Source organism: Physella acuta, unplaced genomic scaffold (assembly GCF_028476545.2).
Source record: "Physella acuta isolate Inbredline_101_S28 unplaced genomic scaffold, ASM2847654v3 ptg001959l, whole genome shotgun sequence".
Classification (NCBI taxonomy): Eukaryota; Metazoa; Mollusca; class Gastropoda; family Physidae; genus Physella; species Physella acuta.
In genome coordinates, this window is record NW_026733464.1 from 14,502 (window position 1) to 40,000 (window position 25,499).

General features: G+C 31.5%; 2 protein-coding genes and 1 long non-coding RNA gene across 3 annotated transcripts in view; all 3 read left to right on the plus strand.

Annotated features, from left to right (window-relative positions):
- The first annotated feature begins 105 nt into the window (after positions 1-105).
- Positions 106-2,831, plus strand: LOC131931401 (uncharacterized). Its single transcript, XR_009384278.1, has 3 exons — positions 106-376; positions 2,255-2,316; positions 2,758-2,831. It is a non-coding gene; the product is annotated as an uncharacterized LOC131931401 (long non-coding RNA).
- Positions 2,832-5,158: 2,327 nt separating this feature from the next.
- LOC131931403 (uncharacterized) lies at positions 5,159-15,204 on the plus strand. The gene is made up of 6 exons (XM_059288211.1): positions 5,159-5,299; positions 9,955-10,044; positions 11,057-11,188; positions 11,983-12,105; positions 14,258-14,455; positions 15,017-15,204. Exons 2-6 carry the CDS (start codon positions 9,981-9,983, stop codon positions 15,202-15,204), a joined length of 705 nt encoding a protein of 234 aa, XP_059144194.1. The 5' UTR covers positions 5,159-5,299; positions 9,955-9,980.
- A 5,280-nt stretch (positions 15,205-20,484) lies between these two features.
- Positions 20,485-25,499, plus strand: part of LOC131931404 (cell death abnormality protein 1-like) — a gene marked incomplete at its 3' end in the record, with an annotated part of 5,582 nt that continues 567 nt past the window's right edge. Inside the window, exons 1-4 of the mRNA XM_059288212.1 lie at positions 20,485-20,638; positions 21,475-21,528; positions 22,359-22,487; positions 25,238-25,372. Of these exons, the coding sequence (XP_059144195.1) occupies positions 20,485-20,638; positions 21,475-21,528; positions 22,359-22,487; positions 25,238-25,372 (472 nt within the window). The remainder of the gene's footprint in view (positions 20,639-21,474; positions 21,529-22,358; positions 22,488-25,237; positions 25,373-25,499) is intronic.

Genomic DNA, 25,499 nt, shown 5'->3' on the forward strand with positions numbered 1-25,499 from the left:
TAAGTGTTATGATAAAAGATTACAAACTTTGGAATAGTAATTGTATTGTGTGACTAGAGTTTAAATTAGAAATAGGTTATTATGAGTAGACTGTAGTATAGAACTTGTAAGTTTATCGTTCTTTCTCGCGTTAATTCGTGTCTGGTTAGCCAGGGAGAGATAAAAGTTTTCGAACTAAATCAATTGTTGTGAACGGGGTTTCCCATTGATAACAAAAAACATGGCGGCTATTTGTTAGTAGGTCCCGCTTCAAGATTTCAAAATCATCAAACGTTCCAGAAATGCAATAACTGTAAAAACTTTCAACGCTGTTTTGTTCATATGAATGGGAACAAACACATGTGTATGCATTTTTGAATATAAAAGTTTTGTGGCGGTAAGTATATTGATTTTATTTCTTTTGTTGATAGTTTGTCCAAGGCTAGGGGGGACATTACTCTGACTCAACTCAGTCTTTGCTACTAGATCTAGATCTAGATCTAGATCTAGACTTAAGATTCCCAGACCTAGACCTAGATCTAGATCTAGATTCTAGAATCTACCAACTAAGATCTACATTGCTTTAATCTAGTTCTAAGAGTATAAGTTCATGAATTAGAATATATTAGAACTAGATTCTAGATCTAGTATTTTAGTGATCTAGATAAAATATTAAAAATATTAAGAAAAGGATGACGGTAACTAAAACAACAGGAAAATGAGGATGACTTCCAGTCTCACTCAGCCTACGACTTACTTATTAATCGAATCTAGATTCTAGATCTAGATATTAGATCTAGATATCTAGAACTTAGACAACAATGTTAATGAGTTAATGTTAATAGACCTAGATCTAGATCTAGCTAGATTACTGAACTAGACTCTAGTACTGATTACTCAGTGATTACTGTTTAATATTTTAGAAGTAGGCCTATTAGTAGGCTATTAGATTAGTTATTAGAAGTAGCTTGTAGTTGGCTAGATAGATAGTATTACTAGATCTAGATAGAGATAGTAGAATAGATCTAGATCTAGATTCTAGTTGCAGATGGTAGTATGGTAGGCCCTAGATCTAAAATCTAGATCTAGAGAATGTAGTAGATCTAGATAGATTCTAGATCTAGATTAGATCTAGTTTAGGTAAAACCTACCCTAGTTATTGAGTTAAGTTTAGTAAGAGCTAGTAATGCCTAGTAAGGCTAACCTGTTTTTAATTTTAAATCAATTTTTTTATATCTAGAATCTAGACTAGATCTACTCTAGCTATTTACTAGATCTAGATCAGTAGCCAGTAGAGTGATTAGAGTAGTAGTAGAGTGTAGCATAGTGTAGAGTACTGTAGACTATTGTAGAGTGTAGGTACTAATAACTAGACTGAAACTAAATTAGACTAGAATCTAGGTCTAGATACATTTAGGGCTTACAGACTTATCAGACTACAGTGTTGCAATGAGTAGATCTAGATCTAGTAATATATAGATTAAATTTAGTTTGAAATTGTTACAGTAGTGCTACTACTTTTCTAAGTAGTAAGTAGTGTAGACTACTAGAAGAGCAAGATGATAGATCTCCATCAAGCTAGTTTAGTTAGTAGTTAGTTAGTCATAGTATTATAGTAATAGTACCAAAAGCAGTGTAAGTAGCACAGTAAAAAAAAAGTATTACTAGGCCATCTACTATTGTATTAGGCCCTTTTATTTTTAGCAAGTTAAAGTTTGGTTAAGTACTAGTCTTCTAGCAAGTTGCCTAGTAGTAAACTTATAAACTAGATCATGTGTATTAGTACTATTAGACTTGTAGGCTAGTCTTGTTAGTCTAGACCAGGGACTATAAAATCTACAATTGATAACTTTCGGCCTTTTAGTATAAGCCTAATTATTAATGAATTACAGGGTACAAAAATTAATAAATTGGTCAGAGTCAGTATGGTTACAGTTAGCTGTTAATAGAATTAAGTTTTAGATCTATTGACTACAATTTTTAGTTACAAGTAATGAAAATGAAACTAATAGTTTTGTAATAGTTAAGATATGGTTAACTGTAAACCAGATATTTTAGTTTTTAAGACAAGCTAAGTAGATAGAAAACTGAACCTTTACAATAAATTAAACCTTTTATAAATATATATATATATATATATATATATATATATATATATATATATATATATATATATATATATATATATATATATTAATATCTCATATTAGTTAAATAATTATTTTAATATAATATATGGATAAACTTAATAATTTATTATATTTAAATTCCCTAGGTACTTGGCAAGCAATTTTCTCACACTTTACTGTGGCTATTGGTGCTGATCTTGAACTAAAGGTGAGCTGAATTTTTTTTTTATAATAAGCCATTTTTCAGCTTAAGCCCAAGTTTGAAATCGATTCAGTGTTCTAATTCTTAAAGAATATGTTGCTACTAAGATTATATACTGTAAGTATTAATATGTATGGCTTGATAGTGGGACTGTCAGACAGTAGCTTTCACATTTCTATCCTAAAAGATAAGAGTTCAGATCCCTGGTTTTAGTCCTGGTATGATGTCCTAAGTCTCATGAGTACCAGCTCTCATGAGTACCTGGCTCAAGATAGGGAAATTAAAGGTGGCTGGGTATATACCTCTGAACACTCTAATTTTACATGCAAATGTCACAGAAACATGTGAATTTTAATTCAACTGCTATATTGGCTGTCTGTTTTAATCAATGATTAATTTTTTCATATTACAGAAAGTTGTTAAAAATATTATTTATTTAATTTCTAGGTAAATGGAACAGCATGGATGTGGATTTTTAGACACAAGGAAGCTGAATTTAACTTTTAATGAATAATTTAAATTTATGATTGTCCATGAAAAGAAATATTAATCATATACATTGTAATGCTGTATTGATGCATCTTCTGTTTTAAGTAATTAAAAAACCATCCATTTATGAAATTCTTTTCATTTTCTTTTTCAATTTTAAAACTGTAGTTCTGTTTTGTTATTTGAAAACAATGATGAAAGTATACTGAACTGCCATTGAGATATTAATATAAATGCTATTGTTTATAGTTTAATTCTTTCAGAAGCAACTATATTGACATCAAAACTGAATCTTTATTGTACACTAAGTATAAAAGCTTACCCGCAAACCAGTCCATGTCAACAATTTATTGACATTCAAACATTAAATTTTTTTAAAGGTGATTTTTCTTAAATAAAACAGACTACTTTCATATGGGATAAGAAACATTTAATTTTTAAATTGATTGGTTTATTAAATTTTAATGGAGCTGAAACTAAAACACTGGGTACAAATTTATTATTACTTTGTTTCTCAGAAAATTGCAAATTTTGAACATAAGAACTGTGGGAAGTAGGCAATGATGTTAAAATATCTCTTGAAACTTGAAGAAATTGTGGAAGGTTTAGAGATAGAAAACAACATTTCAGAAGATGATGTTTGAAATAATGGTAAAATATCTTTAGCAATTGTCACTGAATAAATATTTTCATTAGACAAATCACATTTAGATATAGAAGAATAAGGTATGTCTTCAGATTTTCTTATCAGCGAAGATCCTGGGTGATTCTCTTTGTTACCATCGGTCAAACGACAAGCCAATTCTGGAAAATTCATTGGGTTCTTTGCCTGGGCAGCTAAATATATTTAAATTAAGTTCATGCAAGGCTTTAGAAACATCAATTGGATAAAACTCTATAATTTCATTAACTTTTTATTAATATCAGCTCCAAAGGAATAATATAAACAAGTTACACATCATCAATAAATCAAATTTGCAGATATTTCCATTTCACCAAACTTTCTCTAAGTCATAATATATATTTTAAATTCATGGCATTTTGTTAGGCTAGATATGTTGACTTTTATTTACCACAATAATCTGATTATATAAATTAGGATTACCTAGCTATCATACATTCTTCTTTTTACTGCCCTCCTTTATGAGGGGGAGGTAAAAATCATCATAAAATGTGTGATGCAATTTACAGATGAACCCTCTCTCTCTCTACCCCGCCTCCCCCTATATATATATATATATATGTATATCTACATAATCTCTAAAATCATGTTGGTACCTCTACCTGTTTGAATGTTAGGCCCATTTCCTTAAACTGTTTCTGTGTGGATCTTCTCCATGGGGGTCATCTATAAATGACGTCACGCATTTTTTGACGATTTTTACCTCCCCCCCCCCTTCCCCTACACATCGTCACAAAAAGCCAGACCCCCACCCCCTAAAATGACGTCACACAGTACTAGATTCTAGATCTAAATTACTACAGTTGCCTACACTCTAGATTTAGTTCTTAAGTTCTACAACAAGACTACACTAAACTTCGCTAGATCTAGAATAATCTAGATTCTATATATAAATTGATATTGAACATATTCTAGTCTACCTGTCTTAAAGTAAATAGCCTATTTAGTAATTTAGTAATTAATTCCACTCAACTACACTGTAAAATAAAAGAAACTAGATCTAGAATCGAGATCTCTAGACTAAAATTAAAAATACATCCTGTATGTCGTATGTTACTGTCTAAGTCGGAATTTTCAAGAGGGTTTTTTTTTTAAGTCATAGATCTAGATCTAGATATAGAATTCTAGATCTAGAAATCTAGACTCTAGATCTAGGCTATATATATTTATTAATTAAATTAGGCTTGATTTCAGATTTACGATTGAAATCTTTTAGGCCTATAAATAATATCATATTTTATATAGATTATAGATGTATTATTATTATACAGGTTGTATTCTAGATCTATCTAGATCTATATAAAATATAATATATTTGTGTGTGTGTGTTTTTTTAAACTTAATTTACTTAAAACAACTTATTGTCGGAGTTTTTTTAATTCCAAAAACGAAAGTAGATTTCATAACTTTAAAAAAAAAAAAAAAAAAAAATATTCACATTTGGTTTGAAAAAAAAAAAAAAACACCAGCTGGCAACTACCGGAGCGAGAACTTGGTAAGCTACTTTAACAACTTACAAGCCCAATAAGAAAACGGTAGGATTTCGCCTATTTTAACATTACTTACATAAATAGCAAAACTATAACCTCGAATCCAAATGACGCACAAATTAATGACGCAGTAAAGTAGAGCAACACATTTGTTTGTTTTTTTACAAACACCAAAAACATGGCTGAAATATACATTTTTAATGTTTAGAACTTATTTAAGGAAGTAGTTTGCTTCTCTTGCTATGGATGTTAACATAAATGTGTGGAAGCATTTCAATGCTTTCTACGAAAGTATAAGCAAAGCTCTGTGCCTAAATTCGCCTTTATAGTAAGTAAAATTTAGTAAAGGATAGCCACTAGCGCAAGTATCTGCTATTTATTTTCGATAATGGAGGCGATCGAGTTGACAAGAATCCTTCCATCATATTGTTGACTTAGATTAAAAAAAGCAGTGGCGTAGCCAGGATCGTCTCAAGGGGGGGGGGGTCTAATTTCTACCCAAGGACAAGCTTTCGATTTGCACCCCCCCCCCCTCAGAATTTCGATTTGCACCCCCCCCCCTCATACTTTATATAGATATATATACCGAGGGGTCTATGGGGAGGTTATGACCCCCCCTAACCCCCCCCCCCCCTCCCCCCGCCTACGCCACTGAAAAAAAAGTTTATTTTTAGATTTTGCAAGCAAAGCGACCGTAAAAATAATAAAAATAAAAACTCAAGCCTAAAATTAATTCAGAAATTCAATGTTTTTAGAACCAATGTAATAAAAGTTGCAAATCCAGATAATTTAAAAAATAGTTTGTTGAGTTTATGTTTAAGGCTATATTTTAATTTATTTTCATCAAGCTTAAGTGATAACCACGGCAGTTCACTTTCTTAAGACAAACATTGATTGGCTGTACAGGAACTACGTGATCGATTTCTGACAGCCCACTTTGTAGTTTTTTTGTTTACAAAACTTAGCAGATACAGTTTTTAAATAACAATGCAAATTAAAACCATATGACCTAGTTCAGGCATATTTTGTTTACAATAAAATTTATGCTAGCCTATCGAATAGCAGGATGCCATTGTTTATATCGCAATTACACGCAAAAACCAATTTTTTTTGCTATTTTGAAATTTTTTTATTTAGTTACCGAAAATACTAAAATCATCACATACTCCCAATCTTTAGTAATGTCCGAAAAAAACAAAAAAGACAATATTTTGTAGCCATGTTAATTTTATAATGCATGCTTTTTAAATTTTTTAATTAGACCTCGACATTTAAAGGGTTGGTGCGATTAGCACTACACCTACCTGTTTTTACTTTTCCCTAACGTGAGTCAGGTACTCATCAGAGCTGGGATGTATATTAGAGACATTTGCCTTTTTTTAAATTATCGGTGTTGGCATTTGTTATACATTTACTTACACTTTGTTAATTAGATACATTTAATTGCACTCTATTATTTAGATACATTTACTTACACTATGTTAATTAGATACATTTACTTGTACTCTGTTATTTAGATACATTTACTTGCACTCTGTTAATTAGATACTTTTACTTACACTCTGTTAATTAGATACTTTTACTTGCACTCTGTTAATTAGATACTTTTACTTGCACTCTGTTAATTAGATACATTTACTTGCACTCTGTTAATTAGATACATTTACTTGCACTCTGTTAATTAGATACTTTTACTTGCACTCTGTTAATTAGATACATTTACTTGCACTCTGTTAATTAGATACATTTAATTGCACTCTGTTAATTAGATACATTTACTTGTACTCTGTTAATTAGATACATTTACTTGCACTCTGTTAATTAGATACATTTACTTGCACTCTGTTAATTAGATACATTTACTTGCACTCTGTTAATTAGATACATTTACTTGTACTATGTTAATTAGAGACATTAACTTGCACTCTGTTAATTAGATACATTTACTTGTACTCTGTTAATTAGAGACATTTACTTGCACTCTGTTAATTAGATACATTTACTTGTACTCTGTTAATTAGAGACATTAACTTGCACTCTGTTAATTAGATACGTTTACTTGTACTCTGTTAATTAGATACGTTTACTTGTACTCTGTTAATTAGATACATTTACTTGTACTCTGTTAATTAGATACATTTACTTGTACTCTGTTAATTAGATACATTTACTTGTACTCTGTTAATTAGATACATTTACTTGCACTCTGTTAATTAGATACATTTACTTGTACTCTGTTAATTAGATACATTTACTTGCACTCTGTTAATTAGATACATTTACTTGCACTCTGTTAATTAGATACATTTACTTGTACTCTGTTAATTAGATACATTTACTTGTACTCTGTTAATTAGAGACATTTACTTGTACTCTGTTAATTAGATACATTTACTTGTACTCTGTTAATTAGATACATTTACTTGTACTCTGTTAATTAGATACATTTACTTGTACTCTGTTAATTAGATACATTTACTTGCACTCTGTTAATTAGATACATTTACTTGTACTCTGTTAATTAGATACATTTACTTGTACTATGTTAATTAGAGACATTAACTTGCACTCTGTTAATTAGATACATTTACTTGTACTCTGTTAATTAGAGACATTTACTTGCACTCTGTTAATTAGATACATTTACTTGTACTCTGTTAATTAGAGACATTAACTTGCACTCTGTTAATTAGATACGTTTACTTGTACTCTGTTAATTAGATACATTTACTTGCACTCTGTTAATTAGATACATTTAATTGCACTCTGTTAATTAGATACATTTACTTGTACTCTGTTAATTAGATACATTTACTTGCACTCTGTTAATTAGATACATTTACTTGCACTCTGTTAATTAGATACATTTACTTGCACTCTGTTAATTAGATACATTTACTTGTACTATGTTAATTAGAGACATTAACTTGCACTCTGTTAATTAGATACATTTACTTGTACTCTGTTAATTAGAGACATTTACTTGCACTCTGTTAATTAGATACATTTACTTGTACTCTGTTAATTAGAGACATTAACTTGCACTCTGTTAATTAGATACGTTTACTTGTACTCTGTTAATTAGATACGTTTACTTGTACTCTGTTAATTAGATACATTTACTTGTACTCTGTTAATTAGATACATTTACTTGTACTCTGTTAATTAGATACATTTACTTGTACTCTGTTAATTAGATACATTTACTTGCACTCTGTTAATTAGATACATTTACTTGTACTCTGTTAATTAGATACATTTACTTGCACTCTGTTAATTAGATACATTTACTTGCACTCTGTTAATTAGATACATTTACTTGTACTCTGTTAATTAGATACATTTACTTGTACTCTGTTAATTAGAGACATTTACTTGTACTCTGTTAATTAGATACATTTACTTGTACTCTGTTAATTAGATACATTTACTTGTACTCTGTTAATTAGATACATTTACTTGTACTCTGTTAATTAGATACATTTACTTGCACTCTGTTAATTAGATACATTTACTTGTACTCTGTTAATTAGATACATTTACTTGTACTATGTTAATTAGAGACATTAACTTGCACTCTGTTAATTAGATACATTTACTTGTACTCTGTTAATTAGAGACATTTACTTGCACTCTGTTAATTAGATACATTTACTTGTACTCTGTTAATTAGAGACATTAACTTGCACTCTGTTAATTAGATACGTTTACTTGTACTCTGTTAATTAGATACGTTTACTTGTACTCTGTTAATTAGATACATTTACTTGTACTCTGTTAATTAGATACATTTACTTGTACTCTGTTAATTAGATACATTTACTTGTACTCTGTTAATTAGATACATTTACTTGTACTCTGTTAATTAGATACATTTACTTGCACTCTGTTAATTAGATACATTTACTTGTACTCTGTTAATTAGATACATTTACTTGCACTCTGTTAATTAGATACATTTACTTGCACTCTGTTAATTAGATACATTTACTTGTACTCTGTTAATTAGATACATTTACTTGTACTCTGTTAATTAGAGACATTAACTTGCACTCTGTTAATTAGATACATTTACTTGTACTCTGTTAATTAGAGACATTTACTTGCACTCTGTTAATTAGATACATTTACTTGTACTCTGTTAATTAGATACATTTACTTGCACTCTGTTAATTAGATACATTTACTTGCACTCTGTTTATTAGATACATTTACTTGCACTCTGTTAATTAGATACATTTACTTGCACTCTGTTAATTAGAGACATGTTTTGATTGTTTATCTCCGTGTACAATTGTACATGCTGCGGCTATTCGCCCTGCACAACAATCAGCCCCCTGAAGACTGTTCGTACTCTCAACAAACAGAGCGAAACATTTTCTGTGATTCTAAAATTTCCCTATTATGCAATATGTCCTGCTATGTGGAACTTATTTTTCTAGATCTGCTAACCTTATCACTATCCCTGAACCTAACTCTAGTGTCTAACCCTAATGCCTAAACCCTAAACCTAACCCTAATGTCTAACCGTAATGCCTAATCCTAAACCTACCATAATGCCTAACCCTAAACCTACCCTAATGCCTAGCCATAAACCTACCCTAATGTTTAACCCTAACAATATCACCAAACCTGAAACCTAATCCCTAACCCTAACGTAATACCTAACCTAAGCCTACCTTAATGCCTAACACTAAACTTAACCCTAATCCCTAATACATAACCTCTAAAACTTTAAGTAAAGTTTTTAAAAAATTAGCAAAATAAAAATTCCGGGTTCAACTCAGTAGAATGTCCACACAGCTTTGATGGGTACCCATATCGAACAAGGTAAAGCAAAGGCGGCTGGGCATGGTGCTGACCACAAACCCTCTACTCTAGGTTTCAGAAACAGGTACACTACACTACAATGGCCCCATGGATCGTGAGTATCGAAAATGGAACTTTATATACGATATGTGACAATCTTATATAAACTTTCAGGTTGGTTTCCAAATCAACACTCACAAATGGCATTCGCTAGTATCAAGTTGACAATCTTTGTCGCAGTCTCCTTATCGGTATCGGCTCTATGTAAGTTAAAATAAATATGTGCATTGTAAGGAATCGTACAGTAAGGATGCAATAGACGTGAGGGACTGGGGTGCGTTAAGATTTTTTTTACTGTTTATTAGAGCGATTAGAGAGGCTATTTTAAAACAAAAGTATAAAACGATGAAGTGTGGGAACTTGATTTAAAGCTTATCTCATAATCCCCTTGATACATAGAGTCATCTATAAATGACGTCATGCTTTTTTTGATGATTTTTACCCCCCCTCCCCTCCGCCACACGTCGTCACAAAAAGCCAGACCCCCCCCCCTAAAATCACGTCACACCTCAGCCTATAAACCCCCCTAAAAATTGCAATTGAATTTTTTTTAAAACATCGATATTTTTTTCTAAAATCTTGTCTTAACTCTGTCAAAATAGAGTATTTTAATCCAGTGGCGTACCGAGGTCGGGTGTCACCCGGTGCGGCACTTAATGGTGTCACCCCCCCCCCCCTAAAGGCGTAGCGACCCTCCCTGGGACACATTTTCGATTTGCACTCTCCCCCCTCAAACTTTCAATTTGTACCTCCCCTCAAACCTTCGATTTGCAACCCCCCCCCCCCCTCAAATTATTCTATATATATTTTGGTATTTTTGGCCTTGGTGTCACCCCCCTAAATGGTTTCACTCGGTGCGGTCCGCACACCCCCCCCCCTCGCTACGCCTCTGTTTTAATCACTTCCTATTACAGTTTATTAAAACAGTTTTCTAAAACGCGAAACAACAGCTAAAATTCGTTTTCTAACATTGTTTTTTTTATAATGCAAAAGTGTGACGTCGCACCATCTGGACCCCCCCCCCCCTCCCCCTCATCACACATCACACATCGTAACAAAACCCCCCTCCTCCCATAAGAGTGCGACGTCGTTTATGGACGACCCCATATCTGATTTTGTTTAAAGCCTTTAAGTCGTCTCTGACCCTCCCCCACCCCCACCTCACCCTCACCCCCACCCCCACCCCCACCCCCACCCCCACCCCCACCCCTAACAGGTTGTGAAAGCGGCTGGTTCGGCTCTAGGTGTGAGTTTAAGTGCCACTGCAAGACGAACACGGATTGCAACGACAGAGGGGTGTGTCTAGACGGCTGTGCTGATGGCTACTTTGGCCACAAGTGCCAGTATGGTAAAGTAGATTCAAGTAGAATAGACAGTTTAACAACATTTAAATAATTTTGTTGAAAAACGTTGCAACGATTATCCTGATCTAAAAATGTATTGTCTCTAAAAAGCGATTGTTAAGTAAGGAAATTATGTAAGCATACAATGTGCATATGGGACGGTGTGGTCTAGCGGTAGAGAGCTGGACTGCTAACTGGTAAGTCTCGAGTTCAAATCCGGTTTCAAGTCAGCTGATGTTAACATAACACACGTTAGGGAAAGTAAAGGCTGCTGGGTATATGCCGAGGTCACAGAAACAAGAGAACTCTACTTCACTTACCTCATAGACCGACAGGTTTGAAAGGTAAACTTTATACAATATGCATAACATTACTTTAAAGCTTTGTACAGAACATTGACCTATATATAACAGTGAGATTTTTTCCAAATCAATGGTCTTAAATTTTAATAATTCGCTCATAATAGCACTGTGGTTATTAAAATAATAAATAAATGCTAACATTAAAATAATAAATAAATAACATATTCTAATATTAAAATAATAAATCAATAATATATGCTAACATTAAAATAATAAATAAATAATATATGCTAACATTAAAATAATAAATAAATAATATATGCTAACATTAAAATAATAAATAAATAATATATGCTAACATTAAAATAATAAATAAATAATATATTCTAATATTAAAATAATAAATAAATAAAATATATATTTTCATATTAAAAAAAAATAATATATTCTAATATATTCTAATATTAAAATAATAAATAAATAATATATTGTAACAGTGGATTCCGACCTTCCTCTACACCAAAAACAATACACCGACGATGGGAGATGTGACTTCAAACAGAAAGAGTCCAACAAGTTTCTCACATATTACTTTATGTGGGCTAGGTTCACTTTTGAAGGTAATTATGAAGACTTGAAATACTTCTTAATCTGTATGTGCTTTCACGGAAATTGTGAACCTAAAGTTTTATTTGACTTTGTAAATTTGGAATTGGTTGAAAAAAAAAATTACATGTTTTATGCGGGTAAAGGAAGGGGAGGGGGGGGTGGAGAGCTATTTTGTTTAGGAATTCAATAATCAGGGGGAATGTGCCAGAGTAATTTATGGGAAGAAAATAATGCTCCTAATCTATCTGGATATATATATATATATGTATATATATATATATATATATATATATATATATATATATATATATATATATATATATATATATATATATATATATATATATATATATATAGAGAGAGAGAGAGAGAGAGAGAGAGAGAGAGAGAGTATAGAGGAAGTATTGTAATCTTTCTCAAAAATCACATGTAAATTTGTAAGTATTCGCAGTTTTATTTTTCAATATTTCAAGTTTGATCCGAAATTTGGCGGTTTACACGTTGTCGGGTCGGGAAACTATGGAATTCTGTCTGTGTACAAAAAACAACTTTAGTACCGTCTATGTTTAGTGTTTGAAATTTAACATTGCTTGTGCATTTTTTCCGTCAAATTTTGAACGATTTCCCTTAACTGGTAATGATATTTTACTCTATTTGTATTTGGAGACTATAACGTGAGCATTGTTCCAGTTAGTTAGAGGAAATTTCGTATGTAAGTAAAAGATATTATACTTGGATTAATTTTAATTTTTGGTGACCAACAATATAAGGTAGTCATACCTTACTTTATTTTTGTGTTCTACTATACTGACGACGTGAGTTCTGTTTCTGTTATATGGACGAAATTTAAAACATAGTATTATATCTTATTCCCTTGATCTTATCAAATTTTAAATGATTTCCGTTAAATGAAAGTATTACTTCACGCTGTTTCCAAATTCTTAAAAAAAAAGATTACTTCTACCGGATCGATTTCTTCTAAACTTTTCACGCAGGTCAAGACACGATGACAACGCACCGTGACATAAAAAAGTCTAAGCAATAACAACTAGTAATTTAGCAAACACCTTTACATTTAATTTGGATTAGTAGAATCAGGTTGTTGTGATGATTGGGTATGTTCTATTATTTAAAATAAATACAATCCTAATATATAATGGCCCATGTGCGCTCTTCTCTCTCTCTGTATGTCCGCAAAATATTTTCGCCGGACATCACGTCAGAATCGGCAGCGATATATGGATACCTTTATACGGACTTTTGTTGAAAATAATATGTTAGATGTTTTAAATGTATAACCACAATTTTATTTAAAGAAGAAAAATTTAAAAAATAAAGGCGTATTCGAATGTAGAGAAACAGTATTATTTATGCAACCGGAAAAGTGTATAAACTTGGGACAAGAACGCATTTAACAATGACGTCGCTTATTGTTTACACTAAAAAAAGAGTACGAAACTGATGACGTCATCTTCCGAGTTTAGAATAAAAATAAATGAACTATTTCATTCAAATATGATTTAGAGCTATGTACGCTATGAAATGTAGCCTATACAATACTATTTTCTCAGCCTAAACTTAAAAAAATTATTTTATCTATTTGGATTCTAGATCTAGAGATTCTAGATCTAGATATTGATATAGATCTAGATATTCTAGATCATCTAGATCTAGAGATTCTAGATCATATAGTTCTAGAGATTCTAGATCTTGATCTAGATAATGTATAAAGCTAAGTTGTCGGGTGCCCGATAGGGCACTTCCCGGCGCCGCAGGCGCTTCAAATTTGGCAGGATCTTGCCTTGGGGCGACAGAACACGGGGGCCGGTTGGCCGAAAAGTCTACGATGAGGGGGTCAAAACTGACCTCGACTGACCGGCGCCTTATATGGGCGAATTAATTAAGCATTCAAATTCTCAATGTTTTCGAAAGCCTAAGCGAAGCTGGGCAGCATGCCTAGTATTACGCTATACACCGTAAATCACTATAGTTTATTTTTATCATGGAAAACAATTACTTTAACTGCTAACTTGAATTGTTTTATTCTATCTGGCCATTCCGCTTGAATCCAAGGAGAGGTAGAGGGGCGATCACTCCCGCTTTTAAATCTTCCAACCAGCCACGCTGAATTAATAAAACATTCAATGTTTTTATTCTATTTAGATTTGATTCCGGCCTATGTTAGCATCTATTTCCGAGACCAAGCGATGAGGAATTTCATAGATTGCAAAAACTATTACATTTCGTTCGTGGACTCTAAAACATTTGACTACTTCTGCGAACCATTCCTCGATATACGAGATATGTATATATTTTCTAATTTCGGCACAGCAGCCGTCTGCAAGATGTATATGAGTCGAGGTCAGTCAAAATTTCTGTGTACATAATTTAAACGTTTGATTAATTTAAAGTTAATTTATATAAACCATGGTCGTTACTATGAAATGACGGTATTTTTTTTTCAGTAACTTCTTGATTGGTTTGTTAATTTTGTTAAACGATAACAAACTATACGATATAACATTACGTTAACTGAAATTTCTGCTGAGAAATCAGTTAACATTTACATTGTAGTTTTTGTTACTGAGAATATGTGATGATCACTCACTTACCTCCAACTAATTTATGTTTTGGTCAACTTTCACAGCCTTAAATCGAGCATGGATTTTTAAATTGCTTTATTTAACGTCGAAATTTTTTAGGATTCGTATTGAATTCAGTTAATTTTATTTAGCTTTCATTTTCCTTTTACTAACTCTTTTTACTTTTATTTTGTTCCTTTAAAAAAAAAATCAATTAGGCTATTTATATATCTTTTTTTTATTGATAAGCATAAAATATTAAAAAAACATACAATTACACCCTATTTTGATCTTTAGTTTCATCCAAACGTTTCTTCTAGAACTTGTTTATTCCATATAGGAAGAAACCTGGCTCTCAAGCAGCAGACAGAGAACTCTAGCACCGTGGATGGGGATCGAACCAGCAATGCTAATTGTTTCCTCACTAATGTCTGGAGCCTTTCCTTAACTTACCCCTCTTCTATAAATAACATCGTGATATACAGCGTCAAAGGTAAGATAACCCTTGTATCTGGAGACGTTCCTTAACTTACCCCTCTTCTATAAATAACATCGTGATATACAGCGTCAAAGGTAAGATAACCCTTGTATCTGGAGACGTTCCTTAACTTACCCCTCTTCTATAAATAACATCGTGATATACAGCGTCAAAGGTAAGATAACCCTTGTATCTGGAGACGTTCCTTAACTTACCCCTCTTCTATAAATAACATCGTGATATACAGCGTCAAAGGTAAGATAACCCTTGTATCTGGAGACGTTCCTTAACTTACCCCTCTTCTATAAATAACATCGTGATATACAGCGTCAAAGGTAAGATAACACTTGTATCTGGAGACGTTCCTTAACTTACCCCTCTTCTATAAATAACATCGTGATATACAGCGTCAAAGGTAAGATAACCCTTGTATCTGGAGACGTTCCTTAACTTACCCCTCTTCTATAAATAACATCGTGATATACAGCGTCAAAGGTAAGATAACCCTTGTATCTGGAGACGTTCCTTAACTTACCCCTCTTCTAAAAATAACATCGTGATATACAGCGTCAAAGGTGAGATAACCCGTGCATGTCATATCATCTTTCACAAGAAAAATAGTTAGCCATCGCTCTATATAATAACTTCATCTTATACAGCGATATCTCATTCAATGGGGCCCAGGATAGGGGGGGGTGTCATTTGCCCGAATGCAAATGCTAAAAATTTGTTAAGCCAAGGATAAATTCTTAATATATTTGTATTGAACATTTTGATTATAGGCGTTTTAAGTTAACAAAATATAAATTTATTTATATTTTTTAAAAGTTTAACTTTATTTTTATTTTTGAAAATTAAGAACTTACAAAATATTGTTTTCCCTCCATAAAACTTTTTAAAAATCCCAAATATTTCATTTCATTTAAAAAAAAAAAAAGAATGTCAATTTCTTTAACACATTGACAAAAACAAAGTGGCCGCGACTCGTACTTTTTGTTTTAATGAGCACACAGTGTCATAAATGTGATATTGCCACTGCACCACGTCGTTTAAACAAGGTGGTCTCAACTTTAATCTAAAGAATGTAAAGACACCGCTAACATAATATTGCTTGCTATAATGTTAAACGGTCGCCGTTAATAACACCAGAAGAAAACCAGGTTAAAAACAAACTACGGCGAACTTTCTGAGCTGAACTCTTTTATTTCGAGACATACCAATTGTTACTCAATTATTTTACCAGCTTTACACCGTACATGCATTAGTTGGGGATGAACATTCCCATGTTTGCCTATGATCTATTTGAGTATTAGCGTCTATTTGAGGAGGCGTCCCTTTTATTTACGTTTCCGTTGCCCTTCAAACTATAGTCTATTTTAGTTATATTGAGATTAAAGAATATAAACAAAAATAGTACATACAATTCTGTAGCATAGGAAACATTTATAGGGAAGTAAAAGCAGGAAAGTTTAATGTTAGGTAGGATATAAAAAGTGTGGGTAAGGAAAGTTTGGGGGTCTATTCTCTCAAAAAGAGCATAGGTTCTTAAGGATGATTTGTCGCATTCGGGCAAGTGTCCATTCGGGCATTTGTCGCATTCGGGCAAGTGTCCATTCGGGCATTTGTCTCATTCGGGCAAGTGTCCATTCGGGCATTTGTCGCATTCGGGCAAGAGTCCATTCAGGCATTTGTCGCATTCGGGCAAGTGTCCATTCGGGCATTTGTCGCATTCGGGCAGGTGTCCATTCGGGCGTTTGTCGCATTCGGGCAAGTGTCCATTCGGGAAATCGGCTTTCGGGCAAACGGTATTCGGGCAAACGGCATTCGGGCAAGTGTCTTTAGGGAAAACGTCTGGCTCCCATGTTACACTATTGCTCGAGAAGTTCGAGTAGCTAGAATTGTAAACGACCACACTAATCGATATACAGTGGATAATCTTTGAGTGATTTCGCACAATCTGTCAATTTATAAATGGGTTTTAGGTTACAATATTTTCCTGTTAGAGAGTGAATCGTATATGTGTGTATGTCAATCGTGTTTGTGTGCTAAAACGTGAAAAATTAGCAGCATGCTGTGGACTACTGTTTTTATTTATTACTAAATTCGTTATATGTAATCGTGTGTTTTTTTATTTATATAATTTAATGTGAAGTAGTGTCGTACATTGGTTATAAATTTTATTTAGAATTTTTATAAAAAAAACTGTTTTTATTTAAAGTAATTTTTTTTTAAGAATAAAAGTTACATTTTCAAATTATAAACACATTCCTTTTTTTACAAGCTTTTATTTAACTCGCTTCCTCTGTCGTCAATCGTCAGTCGTCAGTCTGTCTAGATCGAAACGCTGGAGTGAAAATTCGGACACTTCTACTTGACAGATACGATTCACATTTGGCACGTGGGTCAAGACATGAAGACAATGCAATCTGAAATTAAATTTGACTTAATTGGATGCCTAATTATTTTTTTATGAATTAATTAAAATTTGGACCGAATTAGTAGGCATGTCTATCCAACCACACCACACGCGTCATCACGTTTAATAGCTGCGCCATCACGTTCAATGGCTGCGCCATCACGTTCAGTAGGCGCGCAATGGTTTTTAGTCATGTAACTCTATTGTAAATAAAACGTGTAAAGTACTGGAAAAAAAGTTCATAAAAAACGTTTTAATAACAAGCTTTTATGTAATAATGCACTAAAAAGTAGAAAATAAATTATAGACTACTATTTAAATAACTATAAAGAAAAGCGTGGGTGTCTTCCTTAACATTAGTAAAGGTATCCAATACATACTAAAGTGACCCACGCTTTTCTTTATAGTTATTTAAATAGTAGTCTATAATTTATTTTCTACTTTTTAGTGCATTATTACATAAAAGCTTGTTATTAAAACGTTTTTTTATGATTTTTTTTAATGCCTAGATTTGTGTTGCTTATTAAAATATAAAATTCTTTTTTTTTTCAAGAATTTTCCCTTGTGTATAGTCAGGCAAATAAAGACGAGTGCAGTGCCTTGATTTAGATTGGTATAGGGTGTAGTGATTTACAGTTACGGCTGACCGTAACACCCACCAGAAGAAAAAGCTATAGAGTTGGAGTAGGAAACTGCGCAGCATAACCCAGCCTACTTTAGAAAACACATAGTAATATTGTAGGTTTTATTTCGACTCTCGTAGGAAACGATGTCCCAACGTTTGAAGTCAACTACAAGATAGGCTCGGACTGGGAAGCTTATGACGAAATCCTTTTCACCGAAGTTGATGGTGTGTACGTGTCGGAATTCTTGGGTTTCCGACCACCGATTTCTGACTTGAATATCCGTGTCCTCGAAGACATAAAGATCCACTTTTGTGAAGTGGAGGTTATTGGAGGCGAGTAAACCACTGTGTCTTGTCTGATGATTGTGTTTAGTATACCTATTGTGTGACAAATGGCGGATATGTGGTCATATTGAATGCACAATATAAAATAGTAAAATAGGGAATACCAAAACATAAACGAACACGGAAAAAAACAAACAACATAACCCACAAAAAAGGCACGACATGAAACACAGCATGAACACACAAAAATAAAAATCACAATTTACTAAATAAAGAGCACAGCAATAAAAGAATCACAAAATACAACATAATTTGAAAACGTGATAAAATTTAAAACAAACCACCCCAGCAGAGTCGGGCTCGATACGATAAAGCACTACATGCACACAACTTACTTGCACGGACCGTATATGTCAATTAAACAGCTAATAAAGTGGGAGTTATCTCCCCTAAACTTACGTGTATATTTTTGTATGACAGTATGACGACGGCACTTTCAGGGCTGTAGAATTTAAAAAAAAAATAGTTTCTTAATACTTAAACTTTTACTTTCTTGTATAAAGAGTATAGCGAAAATATTTACACAGCCAACTTAAACGTATACGATATACATAGGACGCATTGTAATCGTACGCAAAATCTATATTAAGATTCTGACAAAGGTTGACGTTTTATAACCTTCCGCAGCCGGAAAAAACGTAGATTAACCGTCCTGTCCGTTTGTATGTATGTCTGTAAACACGATACATTTACTAATGTTTCAGTTATATTGAAGTAATTTAGTAAAAAAAATATAAAAAAATACTCTCCTAATTTTATTTAAAAAATGTGAGTAATTTCCGGTGACCGGAAATAGCGTATGACGGTATTTTCGATCAGTCCAAAGATGTCACTTTAACCATACTAATTCGTTTCAAATTTCAAGATTCGATGACACTGTAACAAAATAAACCGCTTGTGATCTCCCCTAATTTTTCTCGAATATTCTAAAAAAAAAAAACTACGAGGGATGGCAACTCAGGACATAGACAATATTTGTAATCCATTTTTAATTACTTAAACTTTTTATAATAGAATAGAATCTCGTAAAATAAAAGAATTGCACACCGAGAGAACGCCTAATAATATGTGCATAATAGTGCGGTATATTATTTGTACTTTATAAATTTATATGCGCTTTTTGAGAAATCGGAAATAGCGTAAATTAGTACTTCCGGTCAACGGAAATTACTCAAAATTTGACAGAAGGTAGAGAATTAGATCTTATACTTACATGCGAAACTTCATTTATCTATCTTAAAGAGTACTCAAGTCATAGGCTTTTGAAAAATTCAAAGTAGAAAAAGTACCACTTCCCGTTATCGGAAATCGCTCAAAGATGATCAGGATCTACGATTTTGATAAAATACTTATATATGAAATTTCATCAACCTAGCTGTTACGGTACTCAAGTTATCGTGTTTACATACAGACAGACACACACAGACAGACACACAGACATTCGGACAAGATTGCAAAATTAAGTTTTTGTGTATCAGCGAGGTGTAAAACGTCGAGATTTGTAAAAATCTCGATTTTTTTTGCACGATTACAAGACTCAATTCTGCTCAAAAATTATACGCTCATTTTGCGCGCTATTATTTTTTCTACTCAATCTTATTCTATTTATTTACAATTTTATCTGTATAGTCATATTGTACTAAGAATGTTATCTCCCTTAATGCAAGCGTCCATAAAACGTCATATCCCGCATGGAAGTCCCAAAGAAATTGGACGGGAGCTTAAGTCAAAGATCAGGAATTCTTTTAGGGTTAAATGAGTTAAACTAGTTAGGGTGGGCATGATGGGAGATTGGTTTGTGTAGTGCAGTGCAGCCCATTTGACCGTTTCCTAACTGAAAACTGGGTCGTGTAGTCACTATTATAATCAAAAAAAAAAAGAAGAAAAAAAAATAAATTTGCTTTTTAGTGCGCTGAAATAAAACGACTTGTGCAATAAAACTAGATGTCTTGTCTCCCAGATTTCATATGTCCGAAGTCACGATATGGGTCGGAGTGTGAGTACACATGCACTTGCCAAAAGGACAGTAAAGATTGTGCAATTTCTGAGCAGTGTGGCCCGGCCTGTGATCCTAAGGTTTCCAGTACATGTAAACATGGTCAGTTGTATTTGAATCCTATGTTAGGAGAAGAGCGTTACCTCATTGCAACTGACTGACACTGTAGTTTTGACGATTATAATGTAATATTTATATACATACATACATTTAAATAAATAATATATATATATATATATATATATATATATATATATATATATATATATATATATATATATATATATATTGCCTCTAGGTGTGTGGGAATTTTTTTTTTAAGTTGATACCCTATACCCCTTGTGCTTAGTTCACTTTTCAGGAATAGTTTCGGCATCTCGCGTACAACTGAAAAACTATCCTGAAATATACTGAGGTAGAACTTAAAAGACTGTCCCGTCATTTACTGAGGTAGAACCTAAAAACTATCCTGACATTTGCTGAGGTAGAACCTAAAAACTATCCAGACATTAACTAAGATAGAACCCAAAAGACTGTCCCGACATTTACTGAGGTAGAACCTAAAAACTATCCCGACATTTGCTGAGGTAAAACCTAAAAAACTATCCCGATATATACTGAGGCAAAACCTAAAAACTATCCCGACATTTGCTGAGGTAAAACCTAAAAAACTATCCCGATATATACTGGGGTTAGGGTTATACTGGCCAGGGAACTGACAAAATCATCCTCAAATATACGAATGTCATGTTCCTTACCAGACTATCCCTATATATACTGGAGATTAAAACAAATATCCCTACATATACCGAGCTAGGGAACTGACAAAACTGTCTGTATGTTCACCAAGGTCAAGGAAACAGCTGTATCTACCACAGGTTACTTAAATATATCTTTGTTTTAATTTGTGTACATGAAATTATCATCGTAATTTTCAGAATCAGTCAGAAGATACATGAAATTACCATACATCCAAATACCGTCAATTGTGGGTATGTGTGAATCTATTCAGATTTGCATCGTTGTCTGTTCTTTTGGTTCATAAGCTTCGAATAATATACTTACTCCAACAAACCATATTCAGGTTTTTACTTATGCCTCTATTAGGTTGCATGGGAACTCCCACAAATAGTTTTATGATTAGTACTTGTTAATTTTGTAGTTCTATACTTAAATGTTATACATTTTTAAAGTAAAAAAATATATATCCATTATTTAAATATGCTATTAGAGTCTAGAAATTTATAATAATAATTACAAGCTGCAAATGAGCTATTTTTCATGCGTGTAATAATATACACATAAAATCATATGTATATTTTTTTTTGACATAATTAAATAAAATCACGATATAAATACTGAAGAAGAATGCATGGCGAGCGGTAAGAAAACTGGTTGGTTACGAATATCATAAATTATATGGAAATATTTTAAACCATTCTAGATATCATATATACATATATATATATATATATATATATATATATATATATATATATATATATATATATATATATATATATATATATATATATATATATATAAAGATATATAAAGATATATAAAGATATAGATCTAGCCTATATGTATAAACACTGTCACACGAATTAAAAAACGTATTTTATACTTTCGAGACTCTATAAACATACTTTTCGAATTTTTTGAAGATTTTATAAACACATTTTGAACTGTTTCAAGATTGTCTAAACATTTTACGATTGTCGAAAGATTGTCTTAAAAAAGAATGTTGAAAACTATTTATAAACTGCGAGTCAGGAAATGACGACCCGGACATTTTAATATAAATGAAACATGTTTCCAGAATGTCCGGCCGGAACTTACGGCATTAATTGTGACGAAAACTGTAGCAGTATATGCCAGAACTGTGACGGCCTCACAGGAAGGTGTCCAACGTGTCCGGCCGGTATGCATGGAGACTTTTGTGAAGAGGGTAAGTTTTATATTTACCCATTTACTAGCACTTTATCGTAGAGTATACTAGTTTTATATTTATATATTTACTAGCACTTTATCGTAGATGATACTAGTTTTATATTTATATATTTACTAGCACTTTATCGTAGATTATACTAGTTTTATATTTACATATTGACTAGCACTTTATCGTAGATTATACTAGTTTTATATTTACATATTGACTAGCACTTTATCGTAGATTATACTAGTTTTATATTTATATATTTACTAGCACTTTATCGTAGATAATACTAGTTTTATATTTATATATTTACTAGCACTTTATCGTAGACTATACTAGTTTTGTATTTATATATTTACTAGCACTTTATCGTAGATGATACTAGTTTTACATTTATATATTTACTAGCACTTTATCGTAGATTATACTAGTTTTATATTTATATATTTACTAGCACTTTATCGTAGATGATACTAGTTTTACATTTATATATTTACTAGCACTTTATCGTAGATTATACTAGTTTTATATTTATATATTTACTAGCACTTTATCGTAGATGATACTAGTTTTACATTTATATATTTACTAGCACTTTATCGTAGATTATACTAGTTTTATATTTATATATTTACTAGCACTTTATCGGAGATGATACTAGTTTTATATTTATATATTTACTAGCACTTTATCGTAGATAATACTAGTTTTATATTTACATATTGACTAGCACTTTATCGTAGATTATACTAGTTTTATATTTACATATTGACTAGCACTTTATCGTAGATTATACTAGTTTTATATTTATATATTTACTAGCACTTTATCGTAGATAATACTAGTTTTATATTTATATATTTACTAGCACTTTATCGTAGACTATACTAGTTTTGTATTTATATATTTACTAGCACTTTATCGTAGATGATACTAGTTTTACATTTATATATTTACTAGCACTTTATCGTAGATGATACTAGTTTTACATTTATATATTTACTAGCACTTTATCGTAGATTATACTAGTTTTATATTTATATATTTACTAGCACTTTATCGTAGATGATACTAGTTTTACATTTATATATTTACTAGCACTTTATCGTAGATAATACTAGTTTTATATTTATATATTTACTAGCACTTTATCGTAGATGATACTAGTTTTACATTTATATATTTACTAGCACTTTATCGTAGATTATACTAGTTTTATATTTATAGATTTACTAGCACTTTATCGTAGATGATACTAGTTTTACATTTATATATTTACTAGCACTTTATCGTAGATTATACTAGTTTTATATTTATATATTTACTAGCACTTTATCGTAGATGATACTAGTTTTACATTTATATATTTACTAGCACTTTATCGTAGATTATACTAGTTTTATATTTATATATTTACTAGCACTTTATCGTAGATGATACTAGTTTTACATTTATATATTTACTAGCACTTTATCGTAGATTATACTAGTTTTATATTTATATATTTACTAGCACTTTATCGTAGATGATACTAGTTTTACATTTATATATTTACTAGCACTTTATCGTAGATTATACTAGTTTTATATTTATATATTTACTAGCACTTTATCGTAGATGATACTAGTTTTACATTTATATATTTACTAGCACTTTATCGTAGATTATACTAGTTTTATATTTATATATTTACTAGCACTTTATCGTAGATGATACTAGTTTTACATTTATATATTTACTAGCACTTTATCGTAGATGATACTAGTTTTACATTTACATATTTACTAGCACTTTATTGTAGATTATACTAGTTTTATATTTATATATTTACTAGCACTTTATCGTAGATGATACTAGTTTTACATTTACATATTTACTAGCACTTTATTGTAGATTATACTAGTTTTATATTTATATATTTACTAGCACTTTATCGTAGATGATACTAGTTTTACATTTACATATTTACTAGCACTATATCGTAGATTATACCAGTTTTATATTTAAATATTGACTAGCACTTTATCGTAGATTATACTAGTTTTACATTTATATATTTACTAGCACTTTATCGTAGATTATACTAGTTTTATATTTACATATTTACTAGCACTTTATCGTAGATAATACTAGTTTTATATTTATATATTTACTAGCACTATATCGTAGATTATACCAGTTTTATATTTAAATATTGACTAGCACTTTATCGTAGATTATACTAGTTTTACATTTATATATTTACTAGCACTTTATCGTAGATGATACTAGTTTTACATTTATATATTTACTAGCACTTTATCTTAGATTATACTAGTTTTATATTTACATATGTACTAGCACTTTATCGTAGATAATACTAGTTTTATATTTATATATTTACTAGCACTTTATCGTAGATAATACTAGTTTTATATTTATATATTTACTAGCACTATATCGTAGATTATACTAGTTTTATATTTACATATTTACGAGCACCTTATATTAGATTATACTAGTTTTATATTTACAAATTCTGTTTGACATAGGCAAGTATCATAATGTGTTGATTACACTTGTTTTATATTGTTTATGCTTGCACTTTTACTATCACTAATCTAAGGATTATAATTGCGTAAGAAGCACGCTTTTCCTAGGCATCAGGCAGAATTGTAATCTCTTGATTATGCTAGTTTTAGGCAAATATTTTAATCGCTTCATAGTACATATTTTATATTTACATATTTACTGTGATAACTTAAATGTGTTTACTTTTATAGACTGCGAAATGTTTACCTATGGCCCAGGCTGTGAACTGCAATGTAGCACAAATTGCTTATACAATATGTGTAATGAAGTAGATGGAGAATGTATACGATGTCCCGCAGGCCAATACGGCTCGTATTGTGATCATGGTAGGTCCTTGTTTGGAGCAATACAGGTTTTAAGGGAGAAAAAAAAAAGATGGCCTTATTGCTATTTTTAACACGGAACATTTACGTTTGTGTTTGTGTTTGTGTTTGTGTTTGTGTTTGTGGTTGC